Source organism: Myotis myotis, unplaced genomic scaffold, assembly GCF_014108235.1.
Source record: "Myotis myotis isolate mMyoMyo1 unplaced genomic scaffold, mMyoMyo1.p scaffold_m19_p_9, whole genome shotgun sequence".
NCBI classification, from domain to species: Eukaryota; Metazoa; Chordata; class Mammalia; order Chiroptera; family Vespertilionidae; genus Myotis; species Myotis myotis.
Window position 1 is genome coordinate 57,098,893 of NW_023416401.1, and position 17,556 is coordinate 57,116,448.

General features: G+C 40.3%; 1 protein-coding gene across 6 annotated transcripts in view; it reads left to right on the forward strand.

The window, feature by feature from the left end:
* RBL1 (RB transcriptional corepressor like 1) overlaps positions 1 to 17,556 on the forward strand; it is an 87,833-nt gene that overhangs the window by 60,621 nt on the left and 9,656 nt on the right. For all 6 annotated transcript variants that reach the window (XM_036322354.1, XM_036322353.1, XM_036322352.1 and 3 more), the window contains 4 exons: positions 763 to 974; positions 10,528 to 10,704; positions 13,160 to 13,231; positions 15,552 to 15,639. In XM_036322354.1, coding sequence (XP_036178247.1) covers positions 763 to 974; positions 10,528 to 10,704; positions 13,160 to 13,231; positions 15,552 to 15,639 — 549 coding nt within the window. The remainder of the gene's footprint in view (positions 1 to 762; positions 975 to 10,527; positions 10,705 to 13,159; positions 13,232 to 15,551; positions 15,640 to 17,556) is intronic.

The following is a 17,556-nucleotide window of genomic DNA, read 5'->3' on the forward strand; positions in this document are numbered from 1 at the left end:
ATTTTATATTTTTTCTAAGTTGGATAAAATTTAAGAAATGTCTTTACTGTATTGGATCACATAGCCTTGCTAACACAGTATTTTTTCTTGAACCTAAAGACTACTTTTTTTATTTTGATTTTTTAGAGCAGTTTTAGGTTTATAGCAAAATTGAGTGGAAGGTACAGAGATTTCCCATGTACCCTCTTCCCCCTCCCCTACACACAGACTCCCTTTCCATAACATTCCTGCACCATAATAGTACATTTGTTACAATTGATGAACCTACACTGATACATTATCATCATCCAAAGTCCAAAGTTTATATTAGGGTTTACTTGATATTATATATTCTATAGATTTTGACAAATATCTAATGAGACATATCAAACATAATAGTATTATAAAGAATAATTTCACTGCCCTAAAAATCTTGTGCTCCACCTTTTGTTTTGAACCTGTACCCTTTTTTTTTTTTAATTTTCAAATTTTATAAATTTACTACTCTTCTTGTTAGGACTTATTTTCTTAGCTTTACACATGAGTATATTGAGCAAGAATTTTTTTTTTAATTAACAAGTCTCTTTAAGAGCTCAAAACAAAACAGAGCAGAAATAGAAAATAATGTTATAGACTAGAATTACTATTTTGTAGCTTTTCTCTTTTTTTTTCCCCTAACATATTTATATGTTTACACATAAATGGGTAGACATAATGACAACCTTTCTGGAATACATGCAGCTTTTGCTAAAAAAAGAACTCTTGCTTGTATTGTACACTTAGGTATTGCAAATGATGCTGGAGAGATCACACTGATACCAATTTCCGTGAACACAACTCAGGAGTCCAAAGTTGAGAGTCCTGTATCACTTACTGCTCAGTCATTAATTGGTGCTTCTCCAAAACAAACCCATCTGACTAAAGCACAAGAGGTACATCCAACTGGAATAAGCAGACCAAAGAGAACGGGGTCCTTAGCACTGTTTTATAGAAAGGTATGTGTTTTCATAGCATCTAAGAAGATTTCATTTAGCCCTACCGACATGGCTCTGTGGTTGAGCATCAACCTATGAACCAGGAGGTCACAGTTCAATTCCCAGTCAGGGTATATGCCTGGGTTGTGGGCTTGATCTCTGGTGGAGCAGGCAGGAGGCAGCCAATCAATGATTCTCTCTCATCATTGATGTTTCTCTCTCTCTCTCTCTCTCTCTCTCTCTCTCTCTCTCTCTCTCTCTCTCCCCCCCCCCTTCCTCTCTGAAATCAATAAAAAATATATATTTTTTTTAAAAATAAAAATAGCCCTAGCCAGTTTGGCTCAGTGGATAGGGTGTCAGCCTGTGGACTGAAGGATACCGGGTTCAATTCTGGTCAAGGACACATGTCCTGGTTGCGGGCTTGATCTCCAGTAGTGGGTGTGAAGGAGGCAGCTGATCAAGGAGTCTCTCTCATCATTGATGTTTCTATCTCTCCATTTCCCTTCCTCTCTCAAATCAATAAAACTATATTTAAGCCCTGACCGGTTTGGCTCAGTGGATAGAGCATTGGCCTGCGGACTGAAGGGTCCCAGGTTCGATTCCAGTCAAGGGCATGTACATTGGTTGCAGGCACATCCCCAGTAGGGAGTGTGCAGGAGGCAGCTGATCGATGTTTCTCTCTCATTGATGTTTCTAACTCTCTATCCCTCTCCCTTCCTCTCTGTAAAAAATCAATAAAATATTTTTTTAAAAAACTATATTTAAAAATAAATAAGTAAAAAGATCTTGTTTAATCAATGCAAGAAAGATTGAATAACACGGCAGCTTTAGCTTTTTTGTGTGTGTGGTAATATATATATATATAAACATGAAATTTATGATTAACTATTTTTGTGTCATTAAAAGTACATTTACATTGCTGTGCCACTTTCACCACCATCCATCTCCAGGATATTTTTATCTTCCTGACCTGAAATTCTGTATCCATTAAACAGTAATTCCCCATTCCTCTTTCTCTCCCTGCCCCACTCCCCGCCTCCCCAGACCATGGTAACCACCATTCTACTTTCTGTCTTTGTGAATTTGGCTACTCTGGGTACCTCATATAAGTGGAATCATACAATATGTCCTTTTGTGACAGGCTCATTTCACTTAGCATAATGTCTTCAAGGTTCATTAATGTTGTACATGTGTCATAATTCCCTGCCTTTTTAAGACTAAATAATATTCCATTTTATATATATACATACACAGTATAATATTTTATTTATGCATTCATATATGCTTGACATTTGGGTTGTTTCTACCTTTTCGATATTGTGAATAACACTTCTGGGAACATTGGTGTACAAATACCTATTTAAATCTCTGCTTTCAGTTCTTCTGGATATATACCTAAGAGTGGAATAATAATTCTAAATTTAATATTTTAAAGAAATGCCGCCCTAACCGGTTTGCCTCAGTGGATAGAGCGTCGGCCTGCGGACTCAAGGGTCCCAGATTCGATTCCGGTCAAGGGCGTATACCTTGGTTGCAGGCACATCCCCAGTGGGGGGTGTGCAGGAGGCAGCTGATCGATGTTTCTCTCTCATCGATGTTTCTAACTCTCTATCCCTCTCCTTTCCCTCTCCCTTCTTCTCTGTAAAAAATCAATAAAATATATTTAAAAAAAAAAGAAAGAAATGCCATATTATTTTCCACAGTGACTGTGCCATTTTATATTCCTGCCACATTACACAAGGATTCCAAGTTCCCCACATTCTTGCCAACACTTATTTTCAGGGTTTTTAATAGCGATTCTAATGAGTATGAATTACAGTAGTTTTTATTTGTGTTTCCCTAGTGATTAGTGGTGTTGAGAATCTTTTCATGTCCTATTGTCTCTGTATATCATTTTTTAGACAAATGTCTATTCAAGTCCTTTGCCATTCCCCCTCCCCTTTTTTTGTTTTTTTGTTAATCCTCAAGCAAGGATATTTTTCCATTGTTTTTTAGAGAGTGGAAAGGAGAGGGAGAGACAGAGAGAGAAAAATACTGATATGAGAGAGACACATCAATCGATTGGTTGCATCCTGCACACACACCCAACCAGGGCCAGGGATCGAGCCTGCAACCCAGGTACATGCCCGTGACCCTAATCAACCCAGGACCCTTCAGTCCCAATGCTCTATCCACTGAGCCAAACCAGCTAAGGCCCTTTTGCCAATTTTTCATTTGAGATTTTTGTTGTTGACTTACAGAAGTTCTTTGTATATTCTGAATAATAATCCCCCATTGAATATATGATTTGCAAATATGTTTTCCCATACTGTAGGTTGCCTTTTCACATGTTGGTCAGGTCCTTGGATGCACAAAAGTTTTTTATTTTGATGAAGTCCAATTTATCTGTTTTGTTGTCTTCTGTTTTTGGTGCCATATTTAAGAAATTATTGCCCATTTCAAAATCATGAAGTTTTCTCCCTATTTTCTCCTAGCAGTTTTATAGTTTTAGCAATTATATTTAGGTATTTGATCCATTTTAAGCTAATTTTGTATACGGTGTAAGGTAAGGATTCCTTTTCATTCTTTTGCATGTGGTTATCCAGTTTTCTCAACACCATTTGTTGAAAAGACTGTTCTTTCCCCCATTGAATGATCTTGCACCCTTGTCGGTGCTCATTCAAATATATTTCAGGGCTATTCTGTTTATTGACCTCTTTATGTCTGTTTTATGCCAGTACCATACATTTAATTACTGTAACTTCATAGTAATTTTTGAAATCAGGAAATGTGAGACCTCCAGTTTTTTTCTTTTTCAAGATTATTTGAAATCAGGAAAATTTTGAAATCAGGAAATGTGAGACCTCCAACTTTGTTTTTCTTTTTCACGATTATTTGACATCAGGAAAGTTTTAAAATTAGGAAATGTGAGCCCTCCAACTTTGTTCTTTCTTTTTTTCTTTTTTTTTCAAGATTATTTGGCTTTTCAGTAACTTGAGATTCCATGAATTTTAGGATTGATTTTTCTATTATTGCAAAAAACATCATTGAGGTTTTTATAGGGGTTGCATTGAATCTGTAGATTGCTTTGAGTAGTGTTAACATCTTAACAACGTTAAGTCTTCCATCCATGAATATGGGATGTTTTTCCATTTATTTATGTATCTTTTCTATCTTTTAGTAATGTTTTGTAGTTTTCAGTGTATAAGCTTTTGCCCACTTGGTTAAGTTTATTATTTTCTTTTTTGTGCTATTATAAATAGAATCATTTTCTTAATTCCATTTTTTGGGTTGTTCATTGCTAGTGATGTAGGAATAAAAGTAATTTCGTGTATTGATTTTATATCATGCAATTTTGTTGATTTATTTATTTATTTTTAATATATTTTTATTGATTTCAGAGAGGAAGGGAGAGGGAGAGGGAGATAGAAACATCAGTGATGAGAGAGAATCATTGATTGGCTCCCTCATGCACGCCCCCTACTGGAGTTCAAGCCCACAGCCCGGGCATGTGCCCTTGACTGGCATTGAACACAGGACCCTTTAGTCCACAGGCTAATGCTCTATCCACTGAACCAAACCAGCTGGAGCTGAATATATTTTTCCTAATAATTTTTTTATGGACTTTTTTAAGGTTTTTCCATTTTCTACACATAAAGTCATGTAATCTGCAAATGGAGGTGACTTCACTTCTTTTCCAATTTGGATGCCTTTTATTTCTTTTTCTTGCCTAATTGCTCTGACTAGAACTTCCATACTTGTTGAATAGAAGTGCTGAAGTAGGGTATCCTTGTCTTGTTTCTTAGAGGAAAAGCTTTCATTGTTTCACTTTGAGTATATTAGCTATAGATTTTTCATATATGGCATTTATTATGTTTTCTTCTATTCCTTGTTTGTTGAGTGTTTTTATAACATAAGGGTGTTAAATGTTGTCAAATGCTTTTTCTGCATTGAGATGATCATATTTTCTTCATTCTAATAATATAATATATTATACTGATTTTCATGTATTAAACTATCCTTATATTCAAGGAATAAATCCTACATGGTCATAGCATAAGATCCTTTTAGTGTATGCTGTTACATTCAGTTTGCCAGTATTTTTTTAAGGATTTTCACGTTACTAATCGAAGAGATATTGGTCTGTAGTTTTCTTATAGTGTCTTTGTGTAACATTAGTATCAGGTAATGTACTTTTAGTCTTTTTAAAAAACATATTTGAGCCCTAGCCAGTTTGGCTTAGTGGATAGAGTGTCGGCCTGTGGAACAAAGGGTCCGGGATGTGATTTCAGAAAAGGGCACATACCTTGGTTGCAGGCTCCTCCCAGCCTGGGCCCTGGTCAGGGCACATGCAAGAGGCAATCAATCGATGTGTTTCTCTCGTTGATATTTCTCTCTCTTCCTCTCTTTTCCTCTCTCTTCCACTCTCTCTAAAAATCAATGGGAAAATATCCTCAGGTGAGGATTAAAAACAACAACAACAACAACATATTTGACCTCTTAAGAGAACATTATGATCTTGGTGAGTTGTGTTTAGACTCATATTCATTTGGTTTGATTTACTTTCCTGATAAACTTATGTTTTCTGTCAGCTTATGTTCTTATATAACTTCTTATATAACATAAGCAATTGATCGTCCTCTGTAATTTACTCGAATTCCATTGTGTTATATTGTTTTAGATGGGAGTTTATTGTGGGAAGTTACATCTTAGATCATATGGATAAGCTTAAATTACTTTATTTACATGTATATCAGATATTTGTAAGCAAATATGACTCTACTTAAAAAAATAAAAAATTCCAGAAATGGAAGATAATTCTTCAATCCACAATTAAATGCCTGGCTAGCCCATTCTTAAGAATTGTAAAGAAAAAGAAGGCAATGTTTTTTGTTTTCTTCTTACATTGTGATTAGGGTATAAGACTTTACAATTTTAAGAAATTCATGATTTTTCCAAATTATCTTTTGATGCAACTCTAAGTTTACTTCTTCTAGTCTTTTTTATGATCTTTCTTGAGAGACTTGCCCTTTTTTCTACCTCCCACTGCCTTCTCTAGTCTACCCACTACCGCCCACCTCTTATGCCTAAGGCCTGTTTTAAAAACAATTTCAAGTGAAGCCTTTTCCCTATTCATTCCCTATACTTACTGATTTTTTTTTTTAAGAAAGAAAGGAAGGGAGAGAGAGAGAGAGAAACATTAATTTGTTGTTCCACTTATTTATGCATTCATTGGTTGCTTCTTGTATATGCCCTGACTGGGGATCGAACCCTCAACCTTGGTATATCAGGACAACTCTAACCAACTAAACTACCTGACCAGGGCTTCCTTTCCTATTTTTAATTTTCAAAATGGCAAGTTATCGCCATTGATAATGAATCTAAAATTAAGAAAAGTAAGCCTTTATTTCTGAATTTTTAATTCATAATTTATTTCAGAATCTAGCCTGTCCTTTTTTTCCATTTAATTATAGTTTACTTAATACAGATTAGAAGCTAGAAAAATTTTATCCTAAAGGGAATAGGATATCCATATCTATAATTAATTTAAAATAACCATTTCTTGAATAAATTGCAACTACTAAACATGCTGAACTCGGTGTGATGCTGGTGTTTTATGCCTAACTAGGATTTACTGTGAATTTTGTGTTAGCATCAGAAGCCTCCCAGAATGTGCATATCTTTAAGGCATTGAATGAGCTCTATAAAAGACATAAGAAGTATTACTTAATTATATATTACTATTGGCCCAGTGCACAAATTTGTGCACATTGAAAGGAAATTAATTAGAAGAAACATTTTAATATCGCTATTTGCCTTCTCTATAATACAAGTGTCAACCAAATTCACTATCGGCAATGACAGATCAAAACACACACGTGCAATTGGCACCAGCAAGAGCTTTATATATATAGATAAACTTGCTTAATTAGACCTGCTTTCTGATTTAGCTAAACTTTTTCCAGCCCAGTGAAGCACCCCAACTTCTCTTTCAGGTAATTATCAGCAACACAGCAGTAAATGTCAACACAAAGCAGATTATTATTATAGATCACACAGGGAGAACAAAGGGTAAAATATATAACTGCAGCAGTGCTTGACTAAATTCTGCACAGTGAGAAAACCTGAAGTCATTTTCAAGGTCCACCATTTCTTACTTTTCAGTCAGGTCAAGATTCTAAGCTTTTTAAATCTCCGTTTTCCAGCTAATGAAAAGAAAATAGGATTCCATCTAGTCTCCTGTCTAGCTACTCCAGGACTTCTGTGAGGATCAAATGAGATGAGGCACAGGAAAACGCTTCACAGACATTTGGTTAAAGTGTAAAGTGTTTGCCCCTGGCTGTATAGCAAGTCGAGTTCCTGGGCTGAAGAAACTCCAAGGAGGCTAGTCGCTAGGTAGAAGAAGCCTGGCATTGTTACATGACGTCATTATCTGGTGCCCACAGCCACTTTTCTGGACTGGGCTGGGCTGGGCTGTGGGCCGCATTTTGCGCCATGGGGTCTCGGCAGCATTGGCTGCAATTTGGTGGGCTGTCACTCTGGGATGGTGGTGGGGCCTGTGTCCCACTTGGGGGAAGCCGAGTGTTGCTTTGTGGACGCCAGGTCCACAGTGCCGTTTCTCTGTAAATGGCCAGTGCATGTCATGGCAGCTTCTGCATTGAGCATCTGCCCCCTGGTGGTCAGTGCACGTCATAGCGACCGGTCATGATCAGACATTTAGCATATTAGCCTTTTATATATATAGACTAGAGGCCTGATGCACAAAAATGTATGCACCCGGGGGCGGGGGTCCCTCAGCCCAGCCTATGTCCTCTTGCAGTCTGGGACCCCTCGGAGGATGTCCACCTGCTGTCTTAGGCCCGCTCTCTGGGGCATCGGGCCCAAGCTGGCAGTCAGACATCCCTCTGGCAGCCCGGCAGCCCTCGGGGGATGTCCACTTGCCAGCAGGGAGCAGGTCTAAGCTGCAGTCGGACATCCTTAGTGCTGCTGAGGAGGCGGGAGAGGCTTCCACCACCACCACTGTACTGCCAGCCATCAGCCTGGCTTGTGGCTGAGCAGAGCTCCCCCTGTGGGAGTGCACTGACCACCAGGGGGCAGCTCCTGCATTGAGCATCTGCCCTCTGGTGGTCAGTGTGTGTCATTGTGACCAGTCATTCCCATTCTTTCTGCTGTTAAGGTCAGTTTGCATATTACCCTTTTATTATAGCATAGAGGCCTGGTGCACAGGTGGGGGCCGGCTGGTTTGCCCTGAAGTGTGTCCCAGATCAGGGTGGGGGTCCTGCTGGGGTGCCTGGCCAGCCTGGGTGAGGGGTTGATGGCTGTTTGCAGCTGGTCACACCCCCTTCAGGGTGGGGGTCCCCACTGGGGTGCCTGGCTGGCCAGCCTGGGTGAGGGGCTGAGGGCTGTTCTCAGGCTGGCTACACCCCGTTAGGGTGGGGGATCCCCACTGGGATGCCTGGCCAGTCTGGGTGAAGGGCTGAGGGCCATTTTCAGGCTGGCCAAGCCCCCTGGCAAAGGAAGCTCCCAGCCTCTCCTTTTTTTCTTTTTTCTTTTTTATTCTGGGATTTATTTACCTTCTGTAATTGAAACTTTGTAACCTTGAGAGGGCTCAGAGCCAGCCAGGGTGGGCGGGAGGGAAGCCTCCTGCTCGCTCCAGCTCCGTGGCCATAGCCATCTGAAAGCAGGTATCTGGGGTTTATTTATCTTCTATAATTGAAACTTTGTTGCTTTGAGTGGAGCTCAGAGCCGGCAGGAAGCTTGGCTTCCTTAGTCATTGGGGAAACCAAGCCTCCTGCTTGCTCCAGCTCCGTGGCTGCTGGCCGCCATCTTGGTTGGGTTAATTTGCATGTAGTTGCTCTGATTGGCTGGTGGGTGTGGCTTAAGGCATAGCAAAGGTACAGTCAATTTGCATGTTTGTCTTTTATTAGTGTAGATTTTTAATCCTAGCCAGGACTATATCTGATCTATCATGAATGTAAAGTTCTAGCATCTTTCTCACTGCTCTGACCCCAGTAGTTCTAGGAACAAAGAAATGGGATGCAGAAAATGAGTTCCTATGCAATGAATCACAAGTAGCTTTGGAGTCACCCACTTGTCTCTCTATTAGAGTAGTATATTGGATAACTTACATTTGTTTTTAAGTTCTGATTTGTGGATTTTACCCCCTGCCAAAGATACTTTTCTGTAAGTGATGCCTTACTCTTTTTCATGAACATTTAAATTTAAAGACTTGGGCATAGTCTTGTTTAGGAATACCACAGCAGGGTTACCAATCCTTAAAACAATAAAACATAATGCTTCTAAGATTATTAGAAACCATTTTAGAATCTTGCAATATCTTCTGGTCATTTGCATTAGTGTCAATTCATATAATGACTGTATATGTGTGTGTATATATACAGTATGTGTGTGTGTGTGTGTGTGTGTATATATATATATATATATATATATATATATATGTAAAAATAAAAGGTTCAGAGCATTGCACTGAATTTACTCTGACATACTTAAAAATAACAAAAAGAAAAAAGGTTTCTCATTTAACATTCCTTTCATGTGTTCATAAAAACAATGTAGACTATATGGGAAATTCTTTAAATGGTTTTACTTTCTGACTCATTTTTCAAGTCAAACATTGATTTTAGTTCTTTACTTTCTGACATTTTAGGTTTTCTAGCAATTTTACCTGAAACAAAAAAAAATAGACTTCTGAACACTTGAAAAATTATGTATTCATAATGCTTGTAATGCAGGTAAATTCTGCATTGTAGTGTTTCTTACTTGATATAGATGGCAGCATAAAGCGGTGGAAGACATCTTTTAAAAATAATTGTTAAGGTGCCCTGGTTGATGTGGCTCAGTTGGTTGGGCATTGCCCAGTGCACCAAAATGTTGCCAGTTCAATTGCTGCTCAGGGCACATGGCTGGGTTACGGGCCTAATCCCTGGTGGGGGCATGCACAAGGCAGCTGGTAGATGTTTCATTCTCACATCGATGTTTCTCTCTCTCCCTCCCTCCTTCCCTCCCTCCCTACCTCCCTCTCCCATCCTTTCTTTAAAAATCAATAAAAAATTTTTAACATTGTTTAAATAAAAAATAAAGTAGGGTGGTTGCCATCTTATAATAATAATTTTAAAGGTAGTTTCTTAAAGAGGATTTTGTTTTAATTTATATCCTTCTGCCATAGCAGTGAACTAGTACTATAGAACAGAAATTTTATATAATTTAAGGTATCAACTGCCTAGGTCAGCCATGGGCAAACTACGGCCCGCGGGCCGGATCGGCCCGTTCGGCTGTCCTATCCGGCCCACGGAGCCAAAAGAGCGGAGGGTTCTCTTGCTCTCCCCTCCGCTCCTTCACCAGCAGCAGTGTTAACATGTATTAGTTCACACAAACACTCCATCCATGCTTTTGTTCCGGCCCTCCGGTCCAGTTTAAGAACCCATTGTGGCCCTTGAGTCAAAAAGTTTGCCCACCCCTGGCCTAGGTGCTTGTTAGTCTTGACATGAAAGCCCATGTTCATGGTAAGGCATAAATTTAAGAAATTTTTACTTGGTTTTTTTTTTTTGCATCAATGTGCTACCTTCCATCTCAGGTTTATCATTTGGCAAGTGTACGCTTACGTGATTTATGTTTAAAACTGGATGTTTCAAATGAGTTACGAAGGAAGATATGGACGTGTTTTGAATTTACTTTAGTTCACTGCCCTGACCTAATGAAAGACAGACATTTGGATCAGCTCCTCCTTTGTGCCTTTTACATCATGGCAAAGGTAATGTATACGTTGGGGGGAGTTCTTGGCCCTAGTTGCATGAGGTGAAACACTGTTGAACTTGATTCTTGGTTTACCTTAAGTGCTATAAGCTAACAGTGGCCATCATCATTGATTAAGTAGTAAATTCCAGCTACTATATCTATTCTCTGGATTCTCCATTTAGTTTTATAATAATCAGCCTTCCCACTTCATAAGTATATATTGGTTGTAAAGAAGTTGGGAAAGGTCTTAGAGACTATTTGTAGTAAAGTAGCTCTCCCTATTATTAATGTGGTAACACCATTTTCACGCCCATCCCTGTGATACCTCTAATCTGGTTACTTTAAGGTAACATGATCATTACATTGTAGGCGAATAACTGAGGCCCAGAGCTGAGCAAAGTTACATAATATATAGCAACCTAGGATCTCCTGATTCATAATTTAGTGTAAAATAGCTTCTGTAACATTTCTTTCCAGTGATTTACTGTGCCACTTAATGTGAAGAACATTTACTCTCTAATTGCTACATCATGTTTTAGGTTATGAAATCACATATCTTGCTTTTTAAATTTCTGATGTATCTGAAACAGTCATCTGTAACTTTGGTCTTGACTATATTGGCCACGCTGGCCATCCTAACACACGTACATAGTTAAGACCTCATTTTTAAGCTTTTTGAGGCAGAGGACATGTTTTCAAATTCCTTAGTGGCACCTGTTTCACAATGCCTCACAAAGTAGATATTAATAAATGTTATTAACTAACTAGAGGCCCAGTGCACAAAAATTTGTGCACTCGGGGGGGGGGGGGTGTCCCTCAGCCCAGCCTGGACCCCTCAGGGGATGTCCACCTGCTGGCTTAGGCCCGCTCCCTGGGGGGGATCGGGCCTAAGCTGGCAGTCAGACATCCCTCTGGCAGCTTGGGAGCCCTCGGGGAATGTCCACTTGCCAGCGGGGAGCAGGCCTAAGCTGCAGTCGGACATCCTTAGTGCTGCTGAGGAGGCAGGAGAGGCTCCTGCCACCACCACTGTGCTGGCAGCCGGCAGCCGGGTTTGTGGCTGAGCAGAGCTCCCCCTGTGGGAGTGCACTGACCACCAAGGGGCAGCTCCTGCATTGAGCATCTGCCCCCTGGTGGTCAATGTTTGTCATAGTGACCCATCATTCCCAGTTGTTCTGCTATTAGGGTCAATTTGCATATTACCCTTTTATTATATAGGATAGAGGCCTGGTGCACAGGTGGGGGCCAGCTGGTTTACCCTGAAGTGTGTCCCAGATCAGGGTGGGGGTCCCACTTGGGTGCCTGGCCAGCCTGGGTAAGGGGCTGATGGCTGTTTGCAGGCTGGCCAAGCCCCCCAGCGGGGACCTTCATCCCATGGGGGTGTGGCCAGCCTGAGTGAGGGGCTGAGGGCCATTTTCAGGCTGCCCATAGCCCCTTCAGGGTGGGGGAGTCCCGCTGGGGTGCCTGGGTGAGGGGCTGATGGCTGTTCTCAGGCTGAGCACGCTCCCCAGCGACCCAAGCTCCCAGCCTCTCCTTTTTTTCTTTTTTTCTGGGATTTATATTCTATAATTGAAACTTTGTAACTTTGATTGGAGCCCAGGACCGGCCAGGGCATGCAGGAAGCTTGGCTTCCTCTATCGCCAGGGGCAACCCAAGCCTCCTGCTCGCTCCAGCTCTGTGGCCGCCTCCATCTTAGTTGGGTTAATTTGCATACTCGCTCCTGATGGGCTTGTGGGTGTGGCTTGAGCGTAGCAGAGGGATGGTTAATTTGCATGCTTCTCTTATTATATAGGATCATTTGTGTTTTTCAGAGAACTACCAGAGTTCAAGCTTTGCCATTTCTAGCTCAACATTATGGAGAATGGGTTAAGTGCTAATGCACAGTAAAGCAGAGAAAAAGAGTAATTTAAGTGAACTTTATTGATAACAAATAGACTAGAAGGTATTCCTTTATGGATCACTAATCCATTTTCTACCTTTTAGCCACCATTTGTCTTTTCAGTGTAAGCATTAGAAACTATACAGTCTGTCCTGACATATTAAAAGCCTAATTCTATGATAACCATTCATTTTTATTGTGTGTCAACACAAGCATTTTCTATCATTTAGTATGTAGTTAATTTACTTTTAAATACTTAAAAACTAATAAAACTGGAGAGTGTAAGGGATTCAACAGATCTGGGTTTCCTTATATCATTCTTTTTACAAAGAAAGGCTATTTTCAGTAAAGTTATACCATAGCAGTCTTGGTGCTTTTGATTAATGAAACTATTAGCTGAGTCCCCACAGGCCACAAAGGCTGAACTTTAAAGGTAGTAAAAATTATATATGGTAGTGGTTTTTAGTTATGGACTGGCCTAGGGTTAATGGCTTTCTGCAAGACTGCTCTCAATCCCAGTCTATAATTGAAGTGTTTGTTCAGGGCCATTTTTCTTTTAGGAACAGTTGATAAATGCAGTTTTTCTTTTCTTTAGGTAACAAAAGAAGAAAGAACTTTTCAAGAAATCATGAAAAGTTATAGGAATCAGCCCCAAGCTAATAGTCACGTGAGTTACATTATTTTTCTTCTTGTCCAAAAATAGACTTGTACTATTTTTCTGATGAAAAGTCATAGAAAAGGTAAGCTTCTTTTATAGTTTTACTGTATTTTAGATTTGTTGGTTTAATAGAAATCATTATATTCAAGAGACAGTTTTGTAGAAGCTGAGAAATTAGCTGTTCCTGACTCATGAATATATTTGCATATACTTCTCACATGCTTTCTTATTCCATTTGTTAATCTGTTAAGTGGGGACATTTTTCACTAGAATATTTAATGAAAAAAATATATATATTCTTTAATTGTATGAGATTTGAATCTCTGATGATGTTTAAATCCAGTGAAATTTGAGAATTTATTAACTTAAATTCATCTTCTAAGAATCTTAATGTTTGTATCTTTGAAGAGATGTTAAGCATCTCTGATAATGTTATAACCATGGGTGAGAATTCTGTACAACTTTTCAGTCATCCTATTAATAAAAGCCTATGTGGTCATGACACCCTCATGCCGTAACGAGCGATCACCAGGAGGCTGCATGCACAGTGGGCGCATTTGCGGGTGGACAGGGGCTTGACGCTGCGTGCATGACGTGGAGACGGGTCCCGCAGCTCTGGCCTACCTTTTTGGAGCAATCCATTGAGGGGCCCCAGATGTGTGGGTTGGGCCTCCTTTTTTGGGGCGATCGATTGTGAGGCTCCCACACTGTGAGAGGGCACAGGCCAGGCTGGGGGAGACACACACACACACACACACACACACACACACACACACACACACACCCAGTGCATGAATTTCGTGCACCAGGCCTCTAGTGGAAATATAAAATGTTAGCGTAGTGGTCTGGCACATAGTAAGCTTTAATGACTGTTAGATCCATATTATTATTGTTATTATAGCTGAGAAAACAGGGTTGGTTTACTTTAAAACCATTCAAGAGCTTGGTTGTTCTGCTCTAAGAGAGCCTAATGGCCTCTTCTCTGGCCCCCATGATCTGCTATCTGAGAAAGAAAGGTGGTGGCCCAGATATCTCAGGTGGGAGTACTAGTAGTGATATTCCCTTCTAGGAGAGCCCCACCAGTAGTTTCACTTCTTTACTTAAGCCCCCAAATAGTGAGTGATTTACAAATATTTGAAGAGCCAAGTACAAGTGTTTGTTATATACTATGACAGGCCAAGCATTTCTGGGCCTCTTCAGAAAAACCCCTTAGGAACAGAGCCAAAAGAGGTCCAGATTGTCTTTAAAGATCATTAAGATAAACTTACTGTGTGTCAAAATGAGCAAAGCCAGAGTTCCCTAAATGTCTTTTAAATACTAGTCCCCACCCTGACTGTTTGGTTCAGTGGCTAGAGTGTCGGCCTGTGGACTGAAGAGTCCCAGGTTCGATTCCGGTCAGGGGCATGTACCTTGGTTGCGGCCACTTCCCCGGGGTGGGGAGGTTGCAGGAAGCAGCTGATGGATGTTTCTCTCTCATGGATGTTTCTAACTCTCTGTCCCTCTCCCTTCCTCTCTGTTAAAAGTAAATAAAAAGTAAATAAATAAATAAATAAATAAATAAACAAACAAACAAATAAATACTAGTCCCCATCGGATGAGGGAGAAATGGTTCATGCCTATTGGCTATCTTGGAGGTAGGAAAGAGTTTCGGGGCAGGAACGGAACAAATTTTCATGTGTCCATCTGAAAGGAGATGGGAATGGGATGAGAGCAGGAAAACAAGCCCCAATGAGAGTAAATTGGTTCTCAGGTAAGGAGTTAAAAAGGAGGAAGAACAAGTTCATATTTTTGAAGTTATTTTATTTGGCAAAACCTGCTCATCAGTGTTTAGTTGCTTTTTTGTACCTAACTCTTCTGTTTGCATTGTAAACTCCTACAAGGGCATATTTTAGATGTAGGCTCAGAATTTGCTTCAGTATTCCCTCTTCTAAGATGTTTGTTATAACCTGCATTTATCAGACTAATAACATCTTCCTCTTGATTGATGATCACCCTTACAGACAAATACTTTTTTTTTTTTATTGATTTTTTACAGAGAGGAAGGGAGAGGGATAGAGAGTTAGAAACATCGATGAGAGAGAAACATTGATTAGCTGCCTCCTGCACACTCCCCACTGGGGATGTGCCCGCAACCAAGGTACATGCCCTTGACTGGAATCGAACCTGGGACCCTTGAGTCCTCAGGCTGACGCTCTATCCACTGAGCCAAACTGGTTAGGGCGACAAATACTTTTTAATTGGCTTGATATTTTGTTATTCTTATTTTGGTTTGGCTTAATCTGTGCCTTTTTGTGACTTAACAGACCTTTTTTCCCCCTCTGACTTATAGGTCTATAGAAGTGTACTGTTGAAAAGTATTCCAAGAGAAATTGTGACTTATAATAAAAAAGTAAATGATTTTGAAATGACCGATTGTGGTAAGTTGCCCAATTTAACATTCTATAGGTAATATACCTTTGATTACATTGTACATAATACTAGAGGCCCGTTGCAGGAAGATTCCTGCAAGAATAGGGCTTCTGCAGCGTGCTTCCCTCCCTTCTCCCCTGCCTCGCTCCCTCCCTTCTCCATCACTTCGCTCCTTCCCATCTCTGCTACCTCATTCCCTTCCGTGTCCGCTGCCTCAGCTCTGCTCTCGTCTCCAGTCCCTCCTCTGCCATTTTGCTCCCTTCTGCAGCCCTTGGCCTCCTTCTACACTGTCTTCAGTCTTCGCTCTGGGTCGGGTCACACACGGGACGCCCGGATGGCGGCCAGGCGGGCTGGCGGATCGCTACTGTCCTGCCCCGCCACCCCAGGTCAGGTCACAGATAGCAGGCCTGGATGGCAGCGGGGCAGGCGGCGGATGGCGCTGTCCCGCCCTGCCTGCAGTATACAGATTTAACAGCCATCTTTGTTGAGTTAATTTGCATACTCTTCTGGTTGGTTGATGGGCGTAGTGAAGGTACGGTCAATTAGCATCTTTGTCTTTTATTAGTGTAGATAGTGAATGCCAGGCAGCATGGATTCAATGATATAGGTGATCAACTGCCTCCTGCATGCCCCCTGCTGGGGATTGAGCCCACAACCCAGGCATGTGCCCTTGACCAGAATCAAACCCAGGACCCTTCAGTCTGCAGGCTAACACTCTACCCACTGAGCCAAACCAGCTAGGGCAAAGGAACTTAAATTTTTAAAATACGTAGTCCTTCCTTCCCATGGTTTTTCTTTTCTTGATTTTAGTTATCATCAGATAATGGAAAATTTCAGATATGAGATTTAAATCTCTGATGATGTTTAAATCCAGTGAAATTTAAGGAGTGAGAGAGAGACCACATTCACATTTTTATTACAGTAGATAGTTATAATTTTTCTATTTTATTATTAGTTATTATTCATATTTTACTGTCCCAAATTTATAAGGTATGTATGTATAGGTCAAAAGAGTATATGTAGGGTTTGGTACTCTCCACTGTGTCAGGCATCCACAGGGGGCCTTGGAACATTCCCCTGTGGATAAGGAGGGACTGCTGTAAATCTGAATAACAGGGAAAGTGAGATAGCTGTCAGTGATCTGTCTGAAGAGATAATTAAGGAAATATCCTTTTTATTAAAAAGTGTACAGCCGAAACCAGTTTGGCTCAGTGGATAGAGCGTCGGCCTGCGGACTGAAAGGTCCCAGGTTCGATTCCGGTCAAGGGCATGTACCTGGGTTGCGGGCACATCCCCAGTGGGAGATGTGCAGGAGGCAGCTGATCGATGTTTCTCTCTCATCGATGTTTCTAACTTTCTATCTCTCTCCCTTCCTCTCTGTGAAAAATCAATAAAATATATTTAAAAAAAAAAAAGTGTACAGATATTTTGCCACCACTCGCAAGGCTGCTACCTTGTTGCTTCCAGCATACTAAGACTTATGTTGAGAAGTTATGAAAATGCCTCCTCTCCCCATCTCCTTTTCCTTGTCTCCTTTTTCCATTTCCTTAATGTGTATATCTGGGTGGGACAAAAGTAGGTTTACAGTTTTGAGTATAGGAAACAGTTTATTCTTTTGTTATTTATTAATTATTCTATTATTTTCTATACAAACATCTGTAAACCTATTTTTGCCCCACTCTGTATGAGTGCATATGTATTGTATGTACTGTGATGTATTTACTTTTAACGTGTGGGGCATTTAGACTGTTTCTCATTTTATACAGCTTTGTGAGGAAATCACTTGCTCCACATGCCTAGGATAAATTCTTAAGAGTACTGGCTGGGTCAAAGACTTTTTTTTATAAAATTACATAAATATTTATGATCATTATGGTATCTACCAGGATCTGAACTTTTAAGATCTTGTTTAAAAACTAGAGGCC